This window comes from Triturus cristatus, chromosome 6 (genome assembly GCF_964204655.1).
Source record: "Triturus cristatus chromosome 6, aTriCri1.1, whole genome shotgun sequence".
Taxonomy (NCBI): Eukaryota; Metazoa; Chordata; class Amphibia; order Caudata; family Salamandridae; genus Triturus; species Triturus cristatus.
In genome coordinates, this window is record NC_140589.1 from 1,312,953,131 (window position 1) to 1,312,975,397 (window position 22,267).

Consider the following 22,267-nt stretch of genomic DNA (forward strand, 5'->3'; position numbering starts at 1 on the left):
GTGCAGGAACTCTCCCTCTCGAAATAAAAAAGTGCAGGTACTCAGTACTGGAGAGTATCGGCTCATTTAAAGCATCTAAGCGCTATATAAATTCAATTACAACTTATTTGGTGCAGCAGCTGCTGTTCCTCAGTACTCAGAGATCAGGGTCCATACCAGTTTATGACCCAGAAAAACAGGCTTTGCGAAAGTATTTTTATCTCAGGACACACTGCTTTTCATGATTTTAATTTGTGTTTCCAAGCTTGTGCATTGAAAGAGGTGAAAATGAACAGTTTATGAATTGTCTGAAAGAAGGCTAATATTACTTACCCAGTAAGCATCTGTTCTTGGCATGTAGAGCTGTAGATTCCTATGCTTTGCTTACTCCTGCCATCTAGTGTTGGGTCAGGATGTTCGCAAGTTGTTTTTCTCTGAAGAAGTCTTTCCAGTCACGAGGTAGGTGACTCCTCCTTTCGGTGATAGTGTGCATGGGCATCGACTCCACTGTTAGATTGTTTTCCCGCAGAGGGTGAGAATGGAGTTAGTAAAGGTAGAAAAGAGATGTCCATGCGTATGTATGTAAAGTAAGAAAACTGCAACATGTATAGGTACCCGGGAAGGCGGTGGGTGCATGTGAATCAACACCTATACATGCCAAGAACAGATGCTTACTGGGTAAGTAACATTATCTATTCGACGCATGTGAGCTGTAGATCACATGCTTTGCATAGACTATACAGCAGTAATTTCTCAAAGCGGTTGCTAACCTGTAGCTGTTGCAGTTGTTTGGAAAAGTGTTTAAGTACTGCCTGACCCACATTAGGTTGTTGCCTCACTAACACATCTACACAATAGTGTTTGGTGAATGTGTGCGGTGTAGACAATGTTGCTGCCATACAGATGTCAGCTAAGGGAATATTCTCTAAGAATGCCATAGAAGCTCCTATTTTGCGTGTGGAATGCGCTTTCGGGACTATTGTCAAGGTTCTTTTCGCTCTCACATAACATGTTTGGATACATTTCACGATCCATTTTGCAATGTCTGATTTAGAAATGGGACTGCCTTTGTGTGGTGGTGAAAAAGCAACAAAGAACTATTTTGTCATACGAAAATCTTTTGTTCTTTCCACATAATATAGTAGAGCTCTTCTAAGACTAGTGTGTGTAGAGCTCGTTCTGCTACAGAATCAGGTTGAGGAAAGAACACGGGTAACTCAACTGTTTGATTGATGTGAAAAGCAGAAACCACTTTAGGAAGCAATTTGGGATTGGTTCGAAGAACCACTTTGTCTTTGTTAAGTTGAAAGAAAGGCTCTTGTATAGTCAGTGCCTGAAGTTCACCACCTCTCCTTAAGGAAGTGATTGCAATAAGAAAAGCAACCTTCCATGAGAGATATTGTAGTTGACACTTGTGCATTGGTTCAAAAGGTGGACCCATTAGCCTCGTAAGGACTATGACAAGTTCCTTACTGCTGCAGGTGGCGCTCCTGGTGGCATTACTCTTTTTAGTTCTTTCATACAGGCTTTAATCACTGGTACTCTGAATAGAGATAAGTGTTGTCTGTTTTGTAAGTATGCAGCTACTGCTGCTTAATGCAATCAAATGGATGTGTAGGCTAATCCAGAATGCTGTAAGTGTAAGAGGTAACAGATGATGCTTTGCACTGAAGCATCAAGGAGATTGATATTGTTATTGTTACAGTATATAACACATGGTTTCCACTTTGCTGCATAACATGCCCCAGTAGTAGGATTCCTAGCCTCCTTTGGGATATTCATACAGATTGGTGGTAATTGTAAATAACCAAACTCTATGACTTCAGGAGCCAAATCTCTAGGTTGAGTTCCTTGGGATTTGGATGCCTGATTTCGCCATGGCTCTGAGTGAGGAGACTGGAGTTGAGTTGCAGCTTTTGGTGTGGAACGACTAAGAGCTCTAGCAGGGTGGTGAACCAAGGTTGACGTGCCCATGTGGGGACTATGAGAATAAGTTTGAGGGATTATAGTCCGAGCTTTCGAAGTACCAGCGGATTGAGTGGGAGAGGCAGAAAAGCACAGGCAAATATCCCTGACCAGTTCATCCATAGGGCATTGCCTTTAGAGCGCAGGTCTGGGAACCTGGAGGTGAAGCTTGGGCATTTTTCGTTTTGAGCTGTGGCGAACAGGTCTATGTGACGAAATCCCCATTACTGAAAGTAGGGATGAAGAATCTGGGGATGAAGTTCCCACTCGTGGATTTGCTGTCTCTGTCTGCTGAGAAGGTCTGAAATTTGATTGTTTACTCCTGGAAGATGTTCTGCTAGGAGATACATGTTGTGATGTATGGCCCATTTCCAAATGGCTTGTGCTAGGCGTAACGGTTGGAGAGAGTGTGTCCCCACCTGTTTTAGTATATAGTACAAAGCTGTCATGTTGTCTGTGCGGACTAAAACAGTTTTGCCTATTAGGTGAGTTTGAAAGGCTTTGAGTGCTAGAAACACTGCTACTAGCTCTAGGTGATTTATATGGAGGCTCTTGTACTTTAGAGTCCATAATCCTTGGATTGTGTGACTTTGTGGGTGAGCGCCCCAACCAGTGAGTGATGCGTCTGCTGTTAGCACTGTCTGTTGAACAGGGTCGAGAAAGGACCGCCCTACCGATACATTTTGTGGGTTTCACCACTGCAGAGAGCGATGGGTGCGGCCATCTACCAACACTAGATTGATCAACTGACCCTGCGACTGGTTCCACTGGCTTGCTAAGCATTCTTGAAGGGGACGCATGTGAAGTCTTGCGTGGGGAACAATTATAATGCAAGACGCCATCATCCCTAGCAGTTGCAGGAATACTTTTGCTGGTAATGATTGGTTGCGCTGAAACTGAGTGAGAAGGGACTGAACACTGTGACTCCTGGCTGTATTGGGAGAGGCTAGAGCTTTCTGAGCGTCTATCGTGGCTCCAAGATAAGTTTGTGTGTTGGAAGGCTGTAGATGATACTTCAAGGCATTTACTGCAAACCCTAGTTGGTGAAGTAATTGAATAGTGGTTTGAGTGTGTTGGAGACACATTTGGTAAGTGCTGGCTTTGATGAACCAGTCCTCCAGGTATGGGAAGACATGGATGCGTTATCTTCTCAGATGTGCTACGACTACTGCAAGACATTTGGTAATTACCCTGGGAGCAGTGATGACTACAAATGGTAGTACTTTGAATTGGTAATGATGACCCGCTATCATGAATGTGAGGTATTTGAATGTGGAAATATGCGTAGTTTAAGTCTAAAGTAGACATAAAATCGAACTGCTGTAGAAGTGGGAGCACTTGTTGAAGTGTTACCATGTGGAAATGCTCTGCAAGTATGTAGAGGTTTAGTTTTCTGAAGGTCTAGGATAGGTCTCAAGGAGCCGTCCTTTTTGGGGATGAGAAAGTACAGGGAGTACAAGCCTGTACCATGATGTTATAACAGCACAGGTTCTATGGCTCCTTGCACAGGAGAGACTGGACCTCTTGCTGAAGTAGATGTAAACGTTCTGGTGACATTTTATGAGAACGTGGTGGAATGTTTGGAGGATTGTTGGTAAGCTCTAGGCAATAACCATGTTGGATAATTCCTAACACCCATTTGTCTGTGGTGATAGATTGCCAAATGGGGAGGAATTGTGGTCCCCCGACAGGTTTTAGATGATTGGGGGGAAGTGTAGGCAAGTCACTGCTTGTTGGGGAGGGGAGATTACGTGGTGTGGAACCCCTGCTTCGACCTTTGTTGTTGTTGCCTCTGTATCCTCCTCTAAAGAAGCCCCTTATAGAGGAAGATTGACTGCTGCCTTTGTAGGAGGCTGCAGTATTGTCGGAGGACATGGTTTTCGACCCTCCACGGTAGAAGAAGCGACGAAAGAGACTGCAGAGCTCCCATAGATTTGGCTACTTCTGTGTCTTTTTTTATTTTTTCTGATGACTTATCTACTTTGGGCCCTAAGAGGTGTTCCTAGTCAAAAGGAGTATTTAAAACAGACTGTTGTACTTCAGGTTTGAAACCAGAAATCCTCAACCATGCATGTCTCCTTAGTAACACGCTAGTATTGATCTTTCTGGCTGGGGTGTCTGCAGCATCTAAAGCGCATCTAATTGAGGAATTGGATCATCTTCCCTTCCTGGACTAAATCCAGGGCTTTTGCTCTGTGCTCATCTATGAGAATTGTAGAAACTGCTATATTTCGTCCCAGTGTGCCCTATCATATCTGGCTAGCAGGGTGTTGGCAATGCGCCAATGATTTGCTGCTTGGGCGGCTACTCATTTACCGGAGGCATCTAATAGTTTTGACTCTTTGTCTGGAGGGTGAGCATCCCCTGTAGTCTGCGAATTGGTCCATTTACAGGCATTAGAGACCACCAAGGAGTCTAGTGGTAACTGCCCTTTAATATAGACTGGATCTGAGAGAGCAGGCTTATATTTTTTAATAATTTTGGGGGTGAGAATGTGAGCACGCACTGGATCTTTAAAGATATCGTCGGCACGTCTCATCATACCTTTAAGCATAGGTAGAGTGTGGCTAGTTCTTTATGTGCTACTGAGCGTTTCAAATAGGAAATCTTCCTCTAGACATTCCTTGTGTAACTGTACCCCATGATATTCTGCAGCTCTAGCAAGTAATTCTAGATATCCTACATTGTTGTCAGGAGGGGAAGGCTTTGCAGGGTAAAGATCTGGGTCATGATCTGTAGGTGAATCCGTGTTATAATCCTTCCAGCTGTCTATTGGTAAAATATTGCCCCCCCCCCATCTCCATCATCATCATCATCAGGTGGTGGTGGTGGAGAGTTAGTTGGTGTATTCAGTGAATGCTGCAAAGGTGGAGAAGCTGGTGGAGGGAAATGTGGTGGTGGAGGAGGAAGAGGGGAGGGGTTATTACCTACATTCTTCCTCTTCAAAGGAATATGGTAAAGGGTGTAATCTGACTCAGGTTTGCGTTTCTGAGGTGATTTAGTAAGAACACGTCTTGTATCTAGATTTATATAAAGTTCCTTTTGTTTTGGTTCCGATTTGGGTATTGGGGTGTCGAAAATTGGACCCTGCAGCTCCAAAGGACCAGTTTTAGGTTTTCGATGTCGGGGTAGAATGACTTTGGCATGGAAGGTTTTGGTGCCAAAGGAGCCTTCGTTTTTGGTGTCTATTATTTCGGCTCTGCAGCGGTTTTCGGCTTCCTGCCTGAAGGTTTCGGCTCGGGCCAGACTTTGGCCGACTAGATCCCAAGCTGGAAGGCTTAGTGACGTGTTTCGGTGCCGAGTCAGAGAGCGGGGCACCAGAAACATCTTGTCGGTGCTGACCATAGCCCGAAGGCAGGAGTGGGACCGAAGCCTTTTGTTTCGGCTGAGTTGGAGCTTGGGTCAAGGGTCGTTCAGTACTCACGGGACGTTGACCTTGTGGCAAGTCTTCTTCCATCTCGGAGACCGATTCTGGAATGGAGGCAAGTTCATCTTGTTCTTCCTCGACCCCTTGTGTGTTGAATTCGTGCTCGGATCGTTTGCCGAAGATGTCCGACGTGTATTCGACGTTTTGACTCTGCATTTCGCGACATCGAGCCCGACGATCACGGAGCGTATTCTTCGATCGGAACGATCTGCACGCATCGCAGTCCTGTTTGTTGTGCTCCAGAGACAAGCACAAGTTGCACACTTTGTGAGAGTCAGTGCGCGGATACTTGGCGTGGCACTGGGGGCAGAATTTGATGGAGTCCGTTCCAGCGACTGCAAAGTGGACCGATGCGGTTAGGCTGGACGGCCTTCCCGAAGAGCTTCGATCGAACTAGAGGGTTTCCTCGACAGATACGATATGTGGAGAAGTGGGCTACGCGTTTGAAACAATACCGACGTGGGTAGAGTGGATTGAGCACCGAGGGGAACCTGAAGAAACAGTTTCGCAGCGCAGCAATACACATCCGAACCCGATGGCGGAAAAAAACAATCTAACAATGAAGTCGATGCCCATGCGCACTATCATCGAAAGGAGGAGTCACCTACCTCGTGACTGGAAAGACTTCTTTGAAGAAAAACAACTTGCAAACATCCGGACCCAACACTAGATGGCAGGAGTATGAAAAGCAAGTGATCTACAGCTCATATGCCTCCAACATTCAGTTTCTTTTAAACTACACATTCTTGTATTTATATAGAGCTTACTACATTCAGTTTTCAGTGTATGTGTGAACATAGAGGAGGTAATGTTATATTAGAAGGCTGCAAAGCAGCCATTTAACTCTCACCTTAATTTGAAAGACTCCCAATGCACTACACAAAACTTACATGCAGCCTCTTCACAGGTTCTTGACACAACGTGCCACAAACTGCAAATATAATGCACACAAAAAGGCAGCAAACAACCTGGGCAAGATTCTGCAAACAATCTGTAAACAAGCACTTTTAAAAGATGTGAAAAAGCTTTACTTACAACCTTCATACAAATTCTGCACATTGCTTTAGCAAGTATTGCTCACATACTCTGCCACACACACTATCAATAGATGAGCAGCGTGGACATAACTCAGACACAATCTATGCACTTAACATAGTGATACACACAAGGTACACAAACGTCTCATATACACAAAACATTGGTAAAGCTTGGCCTTGTGTTAGCACACTGAAGGCCAGACCTATTGGCTTGGCCAATGATTGTTTGTACACAGTTCTCAGCATGTTCTTGTGAACCGCACCATTCTATGTACTGAGTTTCTAGCTGTAAAATTTGGTCAATACAGAAATAATAATAAAAATACCTTTTCCACATGGCCTCTGAAGTGATATACCTCCCCGCCCAGGCATGCGATGGGCTTCTCATAATGAATCTATCTCTTCCCCAGGGGCCTCTGATGATGCATACCTCTCACCTCCCCACGGTATGTGATGATATATATACCTCTTTACCAGGGCCTCTGATTTTTTTTTGTTTAAATCTTCTTTATTAACATTTTGCACATTATTAATAAAGCATATAATCAGCGCAGCGCTCATGCATCAAGTGGAAGAAAACAGAAAAATGATTGCCAATAGCGCGATGCACAATACCCAGTAGCAACAGAGAAAACAGAGATGTGGATTATAGTGAGTACTTCAAACCATGAGTCAATATCCCAGGGAGGGCAGAGCAGTGCTGGTGAGTCACGGCACCGGGTAGCATGTAAACGAATTAGGTATAGTGCAGTTCGAACCCAACTGGGGAGATAGGAAACAACTAAATGAGGACAACATAAGTCAAGGAGGGGAAAGGGGGGGAGTCGCTTAAGACCTGCTGCCGCATCTAGCATAGCTGGAGGGGCCAAAAACAACCAGGACCTGGTGACAATGAGGCTCTGAAACAGAAGAGCCAAGGCAGCTCGGGTGTCAGCACTACCCTACACTTCCGCCGGCGGGGGATGTATCCTGAGTAACGACCTCATGCAACGTATTCGGGTCCTCTGTGCCAGTGACCATCTCCTGGAGCTTGGAAACCATTATGTCCCACTGAGGTGCTAGGGGGAATGTACGAACGCCATGCAGGTTCTCTCTACACAGCACCACACCCTCCGCCTTAGCCCAGTTAAGCAGGGATCGGCGCCAGGCAAGTGGGTGGGGCGACAGAGGGGATTTCCATCGCCTGGTGATCAAACGTTTGGCTGTTATTAAACCCAGGTCTAGAAATCGTATGGCAGCTATATATTCTTTGTTTCTGCTAAAGAGGTGCAGCATATCGGCCTCCCAATTAGGAGGAATGGTGCGGGAGGTGCAAGTTGTGAGGGTGACCGTCATATTATTCCAATAGTCAGTCAGGACCAGGCAACACCAAAGCATATGGATAATGTCAGCATCTAACTGCCAGCATCGGGGAAAAGCCGCGTCAGTGCGAAGGAAGTACCTGTTGATTTGAGCTGGAGTAGGGTAGGCCCGGTGTAGTACCTAAAGAATTGAATTTGTTTGAATCGTTGGTTACGGGGGACGTAGGTCGGGCTGCCCCGGACAACCGCCCATTCTCGATCTGTAAACTCTCTCACTCAAACTCAATGAAGTCAAAGTCGAGTGAGGTCCACCTCCGTGTGTTGTCAAAGAGAAGATGTGAACCAGCGCGTGAGGTGTCCCCCTGTCCCCATCACATAAAGGTATTGCAAAGTGTTATGCGTGGGAGGTTCCTGAGTGAGTGTACCCCATTTAGACGTTAACAAGGCTATGATCGTTCTATGTAATAGAAACTGCCCAGGGCGCAGGTTCTGCTCTGCCATGAGTTCCTGGTACCGGATAAGAGTGCCGTCTTGAAAAAGGTCTCCCACGTCCTGTATCCCTTCCGAGGCCCAGTGATGCAATTCAGTCGCTGTCGTGTAGGTGTCCCCTCGTGGAGTTCCCAGCAGTGGGATAGCGGGTGCATATGGTAACAGGTCCTCTGATGATGGATGCAACTCAGGGCCTCCAGCGAATGCCTCACCATCGCAGGAATTATTGATCGCCCTTGGCTCGTGGGCACACAAAGAGCTGCTGCTCTCCAACAAGGGCACCGGAGGAGGTTTGGGCTTCTCATTAGCTGCTCCTTTTCAACCAGGGTCTCTGAAGCTCTATACCTCTACCTACGGGATATCTGGTGGATTATACATCCCAAATAAGTGTTTCTGACAATGTTCACCTTGTCAACAAGGGTCTCTCTGAGGAGGTATACTGCCGCCTTTAGGGCGCCTGACGAGGTATACGATCCCTAAGGTCCTTCAAAGAGCTACATCCAACTGACCGGTGCCTAAGAGGCGATATACCTGCCCCTGACAGGCTTCTCATACCGCATACCCCTCCCCGGGGTCTCTGTTGAGCCATGCCTCTCCCCAGTCTCCTCTGTCGACAGCCACCCGCCACCTTCAAGAAGAAAAAAAAGCAGTGTTGGTTTGGCAATGGCTGCTACTTACGGTTAATGGTGGTGGTGGGCGGCCGGGCACTGGCCTGCCTGCCTTTATTGACTGATAGAGATAGGCCACCTAGGCCTGCTGCTGCCGGCACTCGATGTTGTCGGGCTAACCACCTGAACTTCTGATGACTCGTGGCGGGGTGTGGGTGTGCCAGGGTGTGGCGTGTGGCGTTTTGAACAAAATCTACGCACACTGCTACCGCCGCACAGCCCTACCCCCACAGAACCAAATCCAGCCCAATCAGTGTCCCGCCCACCAGCAACACTGAACTAAGGGCCGCTGCATAAGGGAAATTCGCAATGCGCATCATCACGACTGAATGTGGATCATATTGGAAATAAATTATCGTTGGAGTCGGACGGTCTGGACCAGTAATGTGATGTGAATACATTTTATTGGCTCTTAGTGTATCACAGCCACAACACACTTCACCGGGACTAGGGAGAAAAACAACACTGTCTGCGCCGAGTCAGTGAGGTAATTTAATTTACTGTCTATGCTACAATGCCATATGACGTGCAGATTTGCAGACGCGTGGTGTAGACCTGGTCCTGAAAAATAAGTGCCGGTGCTAAGCCCCGGCACAAATTAAGCACTGGCACCAGTGCATTGGTAGGAGCCTTTGCTCTGGTGAAACATGCACACAAGCCTTCAGGGAGCTGCTTCTTGGCTAGCCTTTAGCATATCTTGATGCATATTACAATCCGTTGGGAAGTGGTTCTCTTTTTTGGCTCCAGCAAATCACACAAAAAGTTTATCCACTAACAGAAATCGTTGTTTGTCAAGTAAGATGAGCCAGCTGTGACATTAACAATGTAAGCATTGGAAACTCCAGTAGGTTTAGGCTCTAACCGGCAGAGCTAGTGGCACAAGTGTGTGTGTGTGTGTGTGTGTGTGTGTGTGTGTGTGTGTGTGTGTGTGTGTGTGTGTGTGTGTGTGTGTGTGTGTGTGTGTGTGTGTGTGTGTGTGTGTGTGTGTGTGTGTGTGTGTGTGTGTGTGTGTGTGTGTGTGTGTGTGTGTGTGTGTGTGTGTGTGTGTGTGTGTGTGTGTGTGTGTGTGTGTGTGTGTGTGTGTGTGTGTGTGTGTGTGTGTGTGTGTGTGTGTGTGTGTGTGTGTGTGTGTGTGTGTGTGAGTGTGAATCAAGACTAATGCGCATGCATAACAGGCAATCGTGAAATAGGCTTTCTATCAAAGGAAACGCACTTCAAGATAGTCTCTAAAGCACATGCAGGTGTGGTGAAATGTGCACAAGGGCATTGAGTGCATATGCATCGTGAAATGGGTGGTCATTTGTAAATTGCCTTTCTAATATGGCAGACAGCCATGTTGGAGCGGTAAATTAAAATGAAGGAAAAAGGTCAAAACAAATGTGCATGAAATGCAATAGAGAGAGCGAGCGGCCCAGCAGCACTTTGCAGGTGCAGCACCGTTGAAAAAAGTAAAAAACAAAAAATTACGTTAACACTGGTAATGGGACAGGCAGCATTGAGGCGTGGAGAAAGGGAGGGGGTGAAAAGAAAGCACGAGGAGTGTAAAGTAAAAAATAATAATACAAATTAACATCGTAGATGGATGGGGAGTGGAGCAGGAATGAAAAGAGGGCAGGAGGAGGAGAGAGAGCTTGGACAAGCACATGCACTCCTGTTGGGACAAGGATTTGGTCTGCATAGTGTACATTTGTGTTACCCTACCTTGAGTGCACGACTATGTGCATCTGGTATTATGACTATTTATTTTGGCCCTAGTCTCACCCTAATCTAGACAGGAGTGAGGTCCAGGACGTGTTGTGACCTGGAGGGGCACACGAAGCAGATGCTTATTTTATTGACTGTGGGCTACTGTCCCTGTCATGGGTTTCACATGTAGAGCAGTTGTGGTAGCTTACCACATATTGTGAAGCCGTATTTGTGACCAGATCTTTAAATGTGTCACTGGACTGGAGATCTACTGGCCCACTTGTGCAAAGTTCTGCTTCTGTGCGCCAACCTAAATCCTACCATTATATCCCAAGTGTACATTATGCGCGTTTGTATATGTGGTCTGTGTGGTACATGCATTGTGTGTATGAGTGAGGCAGAGTAATGGAGGCCTGCGATTTAATTTTGTAAGACCATGGCCTGTTCCTGTGCACAAGATGGAGGTAAGGGTTTTTCCCTAGACATTGGAAGTGTATTGCTGACACTCCTGAAGCTGGGGCGGGGGAGTGTGAGTGTGTGTGTGTGTGTGTGTGTGTGTGTGTGTTTGTTTGGGAGGAGACCTAGACACTGAAGGGGGGGGGGGGGCTCATTCAGATATTCAATTAGGCCTTTTCCTGAACGGATTTGCTGATTAGTGTTCGTGCAGCCCTGTCATTTAGTAGTCGTCATTTAGTAGTTAGCATGGGTGAAGTGTTGGACTGCAGTCTCTGTTGTTCAAGGTGAAAGGGACCGTTCAGGCGATAGTAGTCTTTTGTCTTTTCTGATCACTTCAATATGGCTGCTGAAAGTTGACACCTCTTTGGGCCTCTGTTGTGGGTACTGCAAGCTGGAGACTACCCCGTGCAGAATGATGCTCTTCACAGCAAAGGTTGCATCTGGAGAACAGCTTTAAAAGGACTTGTGAAATGATAACTGCCCCAAACTGGTTCTGAAAGCACTGGCAGGGAATTCATATTTCCTGTCTGCTTTGACTGTGTAAAAGTGGGAAATTATCGTTTGTTACCTGTCAGTGTAAGTCTGCAGATTGAAGAATTTTCTGGATTTATATGCTGTGCATTATTCCACCATGTAGTGGTTGGGTCTGGAATTTGCCCTAAAAGACTTTGCCCTTCTACTCATTTTAGGTCTCGCCTAGGCAACACATGCACATCTCTTTAAGATTGAAGCACTTTACATGTGTTCTATTGGCTCCTGTTAATGCCCCTTGTAAATGGCTGGTTCTGATTGGTGAAAATGGTTAATTTGTCACACCTTCTGCTGTTTTGGACCCTCCCAGCAGACTGCCTGTTACATGTGTTCTTCCTTTTATCCTTTTTTATGTATGTTCATTTGTGGCACTATTTTGTTTTTTGTTTGCCTCTAGAGCTCCCTCCCTCCTGGGCAGCAGAGAGCACGCATAGGAGGCTGCGGGGGAGAGCAGGCAGCTTTGCCAGCAAACACTGCGCAATCCGATGCAACAATAGGACTTCACTTTTGCAGTTCTCATTGCGTTGTTGGGACAGGATTTCAGTTATGTATTTGTCATTGGGCCGTTTTCATGTGTGTTTTTTCATCACCTTGCCAGCGTGTTATTTTCTAACTGGCATGGCGGTAGCATGCCGAACTTCAGGAGGGGCGTGGAATTATTTCTTTTTATCAACACGGTGCCTGCCACATTTAATCTTTTAACATGGCAGCCGCACTTTTTTTCCATCCTCACAGCTCTTCCCAGCGCAGGAGTGGGCTTGTGCTCTTTACCCTCCTAGCCGCGTCGATCCCAGCTGCCTCTCGGCACACCAGCTCCCGTGCCCACTTGTTTATTTATATTTTTTGCTGTTTCTCCACTCGAGCCTGTGAGCCACGCACATCCGGAACAGGCTTCGTATCCATGGCGCTGTAAAATCAGCCGCATTGCAATACAGACACATTGTGGGCCATTTGTGAAGCCAGAAGCATACTGCATATCCTCCTTAATGCATGCTTTTTTGTGTTGCCAGCTCACAAGATTCATCGAGTTGCAGTGTTGGGGCAGAGAATTGGATGTACAGCTACCGGGCTGCTGAGTTGTGGAGGAGGTGTGATAGGAGGTTCGAATCAATCCTTTACTCCTGTGTTGATGGACCCCCATTTGGTGTCCCCACGTGACGTCATGGTGCTTCCTCCGGAAGCTCCCACCTTTGGTCGCCATCTTTGAATTTGTTTTTTCTGCTGTAACCTCCTTTCATGTTCTTCGTGGAGGTGGGTTTGCTTGTGAATCCAGAAAATTCTTCAAGCTGAAAAACTACATTGACAGGTAAGACTCTATACAAATATGCAGGGTGAATCGTTTCTAGATTCACATGCTTTGCATGGATTTTGTAGCAGTGTGTTACTATTGTGGTGGTTGGGTTGAAGATGAGCATCGATTTGAAATCAGATGTTTTAAGACCTTTTGTCTTACTTCTGCTTCCTTGTTCATCTGAATATCTACACAATAGTGTTTTTTTAACGTATCCACTGATGACCATGTTGCTGCCATACAAATGCCTTGTAATGGTGTATTTTCTAGGAAAGCAATGGTTGCTCTTTTGATTCTTGTTGAATGTGCCCCAAGAGTGTTTTGGAATGTGTCTCCTACATTCTTGCGGCACACCTGAATAGTTTGTGCTATCCATCTTACAACTGTGTTCTTGGTAAATGGTCTTACTAGAAAACTATTTACAAATGACACAAAGAGCTGTTTCGTGTTTTTGTCTGCCTTTTTGATGTAATACATTACTGCATGTCTTGCTTCCAAAGTATGTAATATTCGCTCTGTGTGTGTCTTTAGTTTCTGAAAGAAACTTGGTATCTGTATACTTTGATTCATGTGGAACTGCAAGGTAACCTTTGGCATGAACTGCGGGTCAGTTCTCATGACAATTCTGTCCTTGTGTACTTGGAAATAAGGCTGTTGTAAGATGAGCGCTTGTAATCCACTAACTGTGCATAGTGATGTTATGGGCACTAAAAAGGCAGTTTTCAGTGTGAGCATTTGTAATGATGCCTTGTGTAAAGGTTCAAATGGTGCTTCATCAGTTGTGTGAGCACAGTATTTAAATTCCATGTGGATGAGGGTACCTTTTTTGGAGGTGTAATTCTCTTTGCTCCTTCTAGGAACCGATTAATGACTGGTGTAGTGAAGAAACTTCTCTCAATGTGGACCTTGTGTATGCTACTATTAAATAAATGATCATTTAAAGATGCATAAGTCAGCTTACAGTCTAGAAGATGTGTTAAGTACTTAAGCACTGTCTTATCTCGTGTTCTTCTTTAATAATCCTTCCTTAAGACACCAGAGTGAGTATCTTTTCCATTTAGCTATATAACACCTTCTAGTTGTTGATTTTATTGCCTCTCTTAAGACAGTCATTGTATTTTCTGGTAGCTTTAGGTGTCCAAATTCTAAGCCTTCCGGAGCCATGCTGCTACGTTTAAAGACTCTGGATCAGGGTGAAGCAATCTTCCTTCTTGCATTGACAACATATCTTGCATGATTGGTAATTTGTAAATATTCCCCTGGTATAGTTCTATTGGCTCCGAGAAACAGGTTTGTCTTGCCCATTGTGCGAAAAAGTGGTATCGGGAGAAAAGCGTACACAAATTTCACTAACCAATCTATCGGCAGTGCATTCCCCATGGAATGGTGATCATGTTGTCTGGAGGCAAAGCGTTGGCATTTCACTTTCTGTGGTGTTGCAAACAGATCAATTTCTGGTGTTCTCCTCATCAGAAAGATCCTCTTGAATACGGTTTGGTTCAGTTCCCACTCATGAGACCATGAAACTTGTCTGCTCAGTCTTTTTGCCATAACATTGTTCTCTCCTGGTAGATGGACTGCTAAGATCTTCCCCTTCCTTTGTATGGCCCAGTTTCACAGCTCTTGTGCTAATTTTGATAGTGGTAGAGACTGTGTCCAACCCTGTTTGTTTATGTCAAACATGGTGGCTTTGTTGTCCATTTGGATAAATACTAATTTTCCCCAAAGCTCTTTTTGAAAGGCTTTTAAGGCCAGGAATACAGTCTTTAGTTCCTGGACGTTGATGTGTTGTACTGCAGTCTGCTTTTTCCAGACTACCCTTACCTTGAGATTGTTCATGTGCGTTGCACATCCCATCTGTGAGGCATCTGTTGTTATGGTCACAGTTGGAGTTGGTTGTGTAAATGTTCTTCCTTATGTTATATGTGACCTGTTCCAGGTCACTATTCTCCTCTATCCTCCGTGTGACAACCACTAGATCTTCCCAACTCCACGTTGCCTCTGACCATTGGCTTCATAGTCATTCCTGAAATGGTCTCATGTGGAGTCTTGTGTCTAGTATCAAAGGGATGTAGGAAGCCATCATTCCTAGTAGCTTCCCCACCCTCCTCAATGTCAGAGCTGGCCCCTTCTGGTACAGCTGTATTTCCTTCACAATGTAACTGATCTCTTCACACAGGGGAATACTTTCCCTTGAAATGAATTTATCCTGGCTCCCACGAACATTTTCTCTTGTTCTGGTTCGAGAGATTACTTCTCTATGTGTATTGAGAATCCTAGCCGGTACAGAGTTCTTATTACCTGCTGGATGGGATCTTTACATTTTTTTTAATGACTTTACCCTTACCAGCCATTCGTCTAGGTATGAATAAACATGTATGCCTTGCCTTCAAAGGTGTGCTGCTACTGCAGCTAGACACTTTGTGAATACTCTTAGTGCCAATTTCTTTCTGAATGCCAGCATCATGAACTGGTAGTGTCTTTTTATACCACAAATCTGAGGAATTGTTGAGGCCTGTGTTCATGGACTAGTGTAAATAAGCGTCCTTTAAGTCTATTGTTGCCATGTAATCTCCTACTTGCAGTTGTGGTATTACCTCTTGCAGGGTTGTCATTTTGAACTTTTATGTCTATAAATTTGTTTTTAAAAACCTTAAGTCTAGAATTTTGTAGCATCCTTTGCCAACATTTCCTCTACTTCCTTGAGTAGATGGGATGTTTCCTCCTATGAATGCACCTTTCTCCTTGATCCCTTGCATGGAGGTATGGTGTCTAATTCTGTGCAATATCCATATTGTATTATGTTCAAAACGCATTTGTCTGAAGTGGTGTTCCTCCACTCCGGAAGAACACTTACCTTCGGTAACAATGTATCTGGTAGGCACATATGTTAGTTGTAGATTCCTCACCTTAGAATTTCCCCCAGGCGTCAATCTGGATCCAGAGATTTTTTCTTCAGCAGTACCCCTGCGTGTCGTTAGGTGGTGTCAGTCGGCTCCACGTCCGTCATCGGCATCGCGGGCACCGGGATGACGTTGCGTGACCTACATAGACGTGGCCCATGCATGCTGACATTTCTTAACATGACTTCCCACGCCAGAAGAGCATAGCCATGAAAGACACTGACCACAGGTGTGTCAAAACTAGGGCCGTTAAGGGGAGACCCTATCCCTAGAAATCACTTCGCAGAGCGGGGAGGACGGGTGTAAGGAATCTACAACTAACATATGTCTCTACCAGATACATCGTTACCGAAGGTAAGAAACTTGTTCATTTGATAGAGACAGTTAGTTGTAGATTCCTTACCTTAGAATAGATACCCCTGCTATAACAGCCCAAGAGGAGGGACTGCAAACCAAGATCAAACTAGAAAGTCCTGGAGGACCAAACGGGCAAAATACCCATCCTTCCGGACTTGGCTATCCAGGCAGTAGTTTCTGGAAAACGTGTGCAGGGATGCACCCGTTACTGCCTGACAGATGTCAAGGACTGGAACGCCACATGCTAATGCTGTGGTTGCCGTAGTTGCTCTAGTCCAATGACATGCAACCCCACAGGAGGGTCCTTTTTTGCCAAAGCATAGCATATTTTGGTGCAAAGGACAATCCATTGGGAGATGGTCGGTTTTTTAAAAGCCAACCTTTCTTGGCACCCACATAGCCAATGAAGAGTTGATTATCCACCCGGAAGTCTTTTGTGCGATCAAGAGAAAAAGACAATGCACGTTTTGGGTCCAGAATGTGGAGTCTCTCCTTCTCTGAGGGATGCAGGGGTGGATAAAATATGAGGGACAACAGGTTGCCCCACATGAAAAGGCGTGACGACCTTAGGAAGGAATAAAGGGTTAGTCCGAAGCACCACTATAGATAGGCAGATAGAAAATAGGGCTTAGAAGATAAGGCCTGCAGCTCGCTCACTCTGCGAGCAGATGGGATGGCAACAAGAAAGGCAGTTTTTAGAGTCAGCAACCTGAGGGGACAGTTATGAAGAGCTCAAAGGGAGCACACATAAGAAAGGTGAGAACCAGATTTAAGTCCCATTGGGGCATTTCAAAAGGAGATGGAGGGAACAGATGAGTAAGGCCCTTAAAGAATCTGTTAACAATAGGACATTTGAATAAAGAAGGCTGATCTGGTAGCCGAAGAAAAGCAGAGATGGCTGCAATATATCGTTTAAGAGTGCCCAAGGCAGATCCTTGCTGCGCCAAAGAAAGTATGTACAAGAAAACCTCTGAAAGAAGAGCAGAAAGTGGATCAACAGTCTTTGCTGTGCAGTATGCCACAAATTTGTTCCCTCTACAGGCGTATACTGTTTTAGTGGAGGGACGCCTGGCTGCCAAGATAACAAGACAGACTTCGGACGGAAGGTCGAAAGCTGTCAACAGCTGCTGCTCAATATCCATGTAAGGAGGTAGAGACTGGACAGGTTTGGGTGAAGAACCTTGCCCTGCTGCTGCGACAGAAGAGCCTCCTGAAGGGGCTATCTGATAGGAGCATCGATGGCCATGTTCAGAAGGTCAGGGTACCAGACTTTTCATGCCTAGAGCTACAAGAATGACTTTGCCTGATCTTCTTGAGCACTCTAGGCAGACGTGGTACAGGCGGAAAGGCGTACAGGAGGCCGAAGCTCCATTCGCAATGAAAAGCCTCGCTGAGTGAGCGCTGCCTTAGAAACTCCAACACGCAAAACTGCTGACATTGCACGTTTTCTTTGGAGGCAAACAAATCTAACCAAGGCACTCCCCACCACTGAAAGAGACCTTGCACCACCTATGGATGGAGACACCATTTGTTATGGACTAGGCACCGATGGCTGAGTTTGTCCGCCCTGGCATTCAGAGAACCGGCCAGGTTTAGAACCACCAGGGAAATGTCCTGTTGTTCCAGCCAAGTCCAGAGACGCAGGGCCTAATGACAGAGAGTCCACGACCCCACTCCACCCGATTTGTTGAAGTACCACATGGAGGAAGTGTTGTCCCTGGACACCTGTATCAGACTTTCCTTTATGGGTGATAAAAAGGCTTTCAGTGCCAGTCGGATCGACCGAAGCTCCAACAGATTGATATGGAGCCTGGCTTCCGCCGGAGACCAGAGTCCACTGATCTCCACCCCATCCCAAAAGGGACGTATCTGTCACTACTGTGAGATCTGGGTGGGGAAGAGAGAGGGGTCTGCCCTTGATCCAATCCACCACTGCAGGTCTTTCGCAGTGCCCTCTGAAATCTGAACCAGGTTGGTGAGATTTCCTCGATGCTGTGTCCACTGGAACTTCAGGTCCCATTGCAGATCATGCATGTGCCACTGTGCATGGTTCACCAGCAGAATGCAGGAGGCCATGAGGACCAACAGTCTCAGAGCCCTCACGGAAATACAGGATAGAGGCTGAAACATTGGTATCATAGCCTGAATATCCTGGACTCACGGTTCAGGAGGAAAAGCCCCAAACTGCACAGTGTCCAGAACTGCCCCAATGAAAGGGAGCGTCTGAGAGGGGGTCAGATGTGACTTCGGCACATTGACAGTGAACGCCAGCAAATGCAGGAGGTTCGCCGTAGTCTGGAGGTGGGAAACAACTGTTTGGGATGAGCCCGCCTTCAACAACCAGTCATCGAGATAGGGGGAGACTGGAACGCCCGATCTCAGCATATGGACTGCCATCACCTTTGTGAACACCCGATGGGGCACAGGTGAGGCGGAAAAGAAGCACTGAAAATTGAAAGTGCCCGTGGCCCACGGTAAACCACAGGTAGCGACAATGGGCTGGTAGGCAGGACGGGATATGAAAATAGGCATACTGCAAGTCCAACGCTACCATCCAGTCTCCCGGGTCCTGGGCAGACAGGACCTGAGCTAGGGCAAGCACCATAAACTTCTCCTTTTAGAGGAAGTAGTTGAGGGCTCTGAGGTCATGGATAGTACGAAGGCCTCTGTCCTTCTTTAGGACTAGAAAATAGCTGGAATAACAACCACAGCCTATTTCAGGCCTGGGGAGTTCCCTTGGCCAGACAGTCTTGACTTCCTCGCGGAGCAGAGCAAGGTGATCCTCTGTCAGCCAATCGTACACTGGAGGCATAGATTATGGGGTACTCTCAAAGTTGAGGGAGTCACCCCTTCGGACTATTTGCAACACCCACCTGTCCGATGTAATGTTCCGCCAGTGGTGGAGATGATGGCGTACTAGGCCACCGACTGGCTGTGAATGTTCTTGGGGTAAAGGACTAGAAAGGTTTTGTGGTGGAGGAGGGGATCGTAACTTGGCTCGACTCCCGGCCTCCCGACCCATGGGGTTGGGGTGAATCACATACACGGCCCCGCAGAGGTTGCTGAACTTACAGGGCCTGCTGGCCGGAATAGGGTTAGTGCAGTTGGCAGCCTCTCCCATAGCCACAAAAGAAGCGAAAAGCAGATGCGAGCTGGGAAGTTCAAGGGCAGCATCTGCTTTGTCCATGAGGTTAGCTTGGACATCCCCCGAAAAACCAGACGTTTTCAGCCAGGCATGGCGACGTACGGCCGCTGTCGTGGACATTGCTATGCCCAGCGAGTCGTTTGTGTCCAAGCCACATCTGATGGCGAACTTTGCTGCATCTTGCCGGTCTGAAATCGCTTGGGAGAGTAGAGCCCGGTCCTCCTTCGAGACCCTGGGCAGCACCTGCGCAACCGTGTCCCATATCGAATCACCGACCTCAATGCCAGACTGGCAGAAGAAAAAATTTTCTTTTCAAAACTGTCCAGTCTCTTGGATTCCCTATCTGGGGGTGTGGAAGGGAACGCACCACGGGAAGTGGCAGCTTGGACCACCAAGCTTTTTGGGGTGAGGTGGGTGGTGAGGAAAACTGGGTCTCCTGGTACAGGGAGATGGCAGCGGGCAATTGTACTAGTCACTGGAGCCCCTGTGCTGGGTTTGGACCAGGTGCCCAGAAGAACGTCCGTTAAGGCCTCATTAAATGGCAGCAGTGGTCCTGAGCTGAAGACCCCAGGCTGCGGTACGCCCGACCGGCTCCTTATCATTGGGAATGAGAATCGGGGAGGCACCGCCAGTGGGTGCCAGCACCGCCGAGGACCTCGGCGCTGGATGCTGCGCCGGGGAAGGTCACTGAGAAGGTGCTTCTGGTGCCGGTCCGGAACCGGGAACAGGTCCAATCAGAGGCCGTGGCGCCGGAGCCGCAGGCGTGGCACCCACAGGGACTCCATCATCATCTGAGCCTGCGGAGCTCGAAGCCGCACCGGCAGGGTCAGGCCGCCCACATATGGCACACATGGCATCATAGAACTCCTTATGTTGGGTGGGGATCACTCCCGGAAACGCCGAGCCGACCCAGGCACCCGCTCCGCTGAGCCTCGAACGCCAAGGTTCCTCTACCACATCGTAAACCAGGCGGGGTTAAGTCAAAGCAGGCTTCAACTTCTTGTGTTTTTTGTGGTTCCTCTTACCTGACTTCGATGACTTCAACGAAGAGGACTTCAATGCACCGGAGCTGTGCTCGGACCTTCCTCTCAACCGAGACCTGGACCGGGATCGAGACCAACAAGGCGACTGCTGCGGTGCCGGATGCCGGGCCGCTAGCAGCTTTAGGGACCACTCCCTCAAAGATTATGGCACCATGGCCCGGCAGTCGGAGCACGACTTCAAGTCGTGGTCACGCTCCAGGCCTGACGTCTGGAAGTTCAAAGGTAAGGAATCTGCGGCTAGATGTCTCTATCAGATGTACGAAATTCTTTCAGTTACATTTAAAGATTCCTAGTGGGTTGCAAATGAACCCACCTCATGAATATTAATGAGGTAGGTTGCAGTTTGTGATTGCGACCCTTTGAGAATAGCAGCCATCACAGGGAAGGTAGCCTACTGGGGTCAGCAGACCACCATGTCTGTGATTGCTTTTTAATAAAGCAATCTTTTTTTTTTTTTTTTTTTAATTGCAGCCCAAGGAAAACTGGATGTGTTACTAAAAATAAAATAAAACGTTTAAATTGTATTTTTTAAGAGCAGGCGTAAAATATTTGTTTTATCATTCACAAAGTGGAAGGGACCACTTCCTAATTGCGAATGGTAACTACTGCCCTTGAGGTGTCGTTAAAAAAATTAATGTTTTACAACCGTAATTCGGTTGCAAAATATTCATACATATCACTGTGATTTTGTATTTGGAAGGGACGCCCTTAACATGCCCCTTTCAAATACCGAATTGGCATGTATGTGCAATTCCAAATTGCGATTCCTGAATCTCAAATTGTTCTTTTTACATAAGAATAAGCATTTTTGTGGTCGGAAATGGTCCTTGATTCACAAAAGTGCACCCATGGTATATGTCCTTGTCTTAGTGCAGATTTATGGCTTTCATGACTTCACAATAATTTACAGAAGCAGGCGAGGAAATCATACTCCTAGAAAATATTTACTAACTGCATTTCAGCATGAGTAAATATGAATTTGAAGATCTGCTCATACGATAATCTGTTGATCGCTTACCAGTTCACTTTACCTTGCACTCTTTTTTCCCCAACCCGGAAGAAGTTTTACTAATGCCCTTGTCAGGAATAAATTTCCAAGAAGAGTTGGTGAAAACTCCTAAAACATGCTAGTTACTAGGTTTACACAGACTCAATAGGGCCTTCCAACAGTGGAACTATTGCTTACACCCACCTCCAGCCTCAATATGCAGATCTGCGAATAGGTGACAAAATAAGGGGATTGCTAGTATTCAAACCCTAATACAGTTTAAGCCCTGGCATAATCACAGAGGCTGTTATCAGAAGTCTTATATAATTAGATTGCTGCCATAATTTGTCGCTGCACTACCTGGTATCAAAGGGACAAGTGGATCAATTTTTACAGGGCAAGTAGATTTATGAACCAACCTGTCTTATGGACAAGTAGATATTTTATTAAATTCCACACCCCTGAAAAGTAAATGTTATAAATGATAATGCTGCCATGTAAAGTGCACATAAAAGACAGATGCGTTTATTGAAGACATTGTGCAGGATTACTAGCAGTTGTCATAGCTGATATCACAATCTCATTTAGAGCCACATTGTTTCAAGGAATTTGTACTCAAGACATTACAAAACATTTTGGAAACCACAGATTAGGTATCACATTGGGATTTGTAGCAGGCTTTCAGGGTCTGCAGCTTACCTTAACAGGAATGTCTTCTTCTGCGCTAGATGTCTCTGACGTGAAGACATAAGAGATCTCCTTGTGTGATGTTGTCTGCCGGCAGATGGCGCATTTGATTGCGCTTTTACGTGTGCCCACACTGTACTGGTCTATCATGATGGCTATACATTCATTACAAAAGCAATGGCCACAGGTCAATACGGCCCACTGGAGAAAAGCAAGGCAAAGGAAAAGGAATGTTATTATATAAAGGTGACTGTGCGTTTTTAATGGTTTTCACGCACAAGGTAAAAGTCAGAGAGCTCTTGGTATAGTTTCTT

The 22,267-nt window shown here is 46.3% G+C and overlaps 1 protein-coding gene across 1 annotated transcript in view; it reads right to left on the minus strand.

The window, feature by feature from the left end:
• The window catches only part of SHPRH (SNF2 histone linker PHD RING helicase), a 763,974-nt gene that overhangs the window by 103,420 nt on the left and 638,287 nt on the right, over positions 1-22,267 (minus strand). Inside the window, exon 25 of the mRNA XM_085612283.1 lies at positions 21,966-22,154. Coding sequence (XP_085468409.1) covers positions 21,966-22,154 — 189 coding nt within the window. The remainder of the gene's footprint in view (positions 1-21,965; positions 22,155-22,267) is intronic.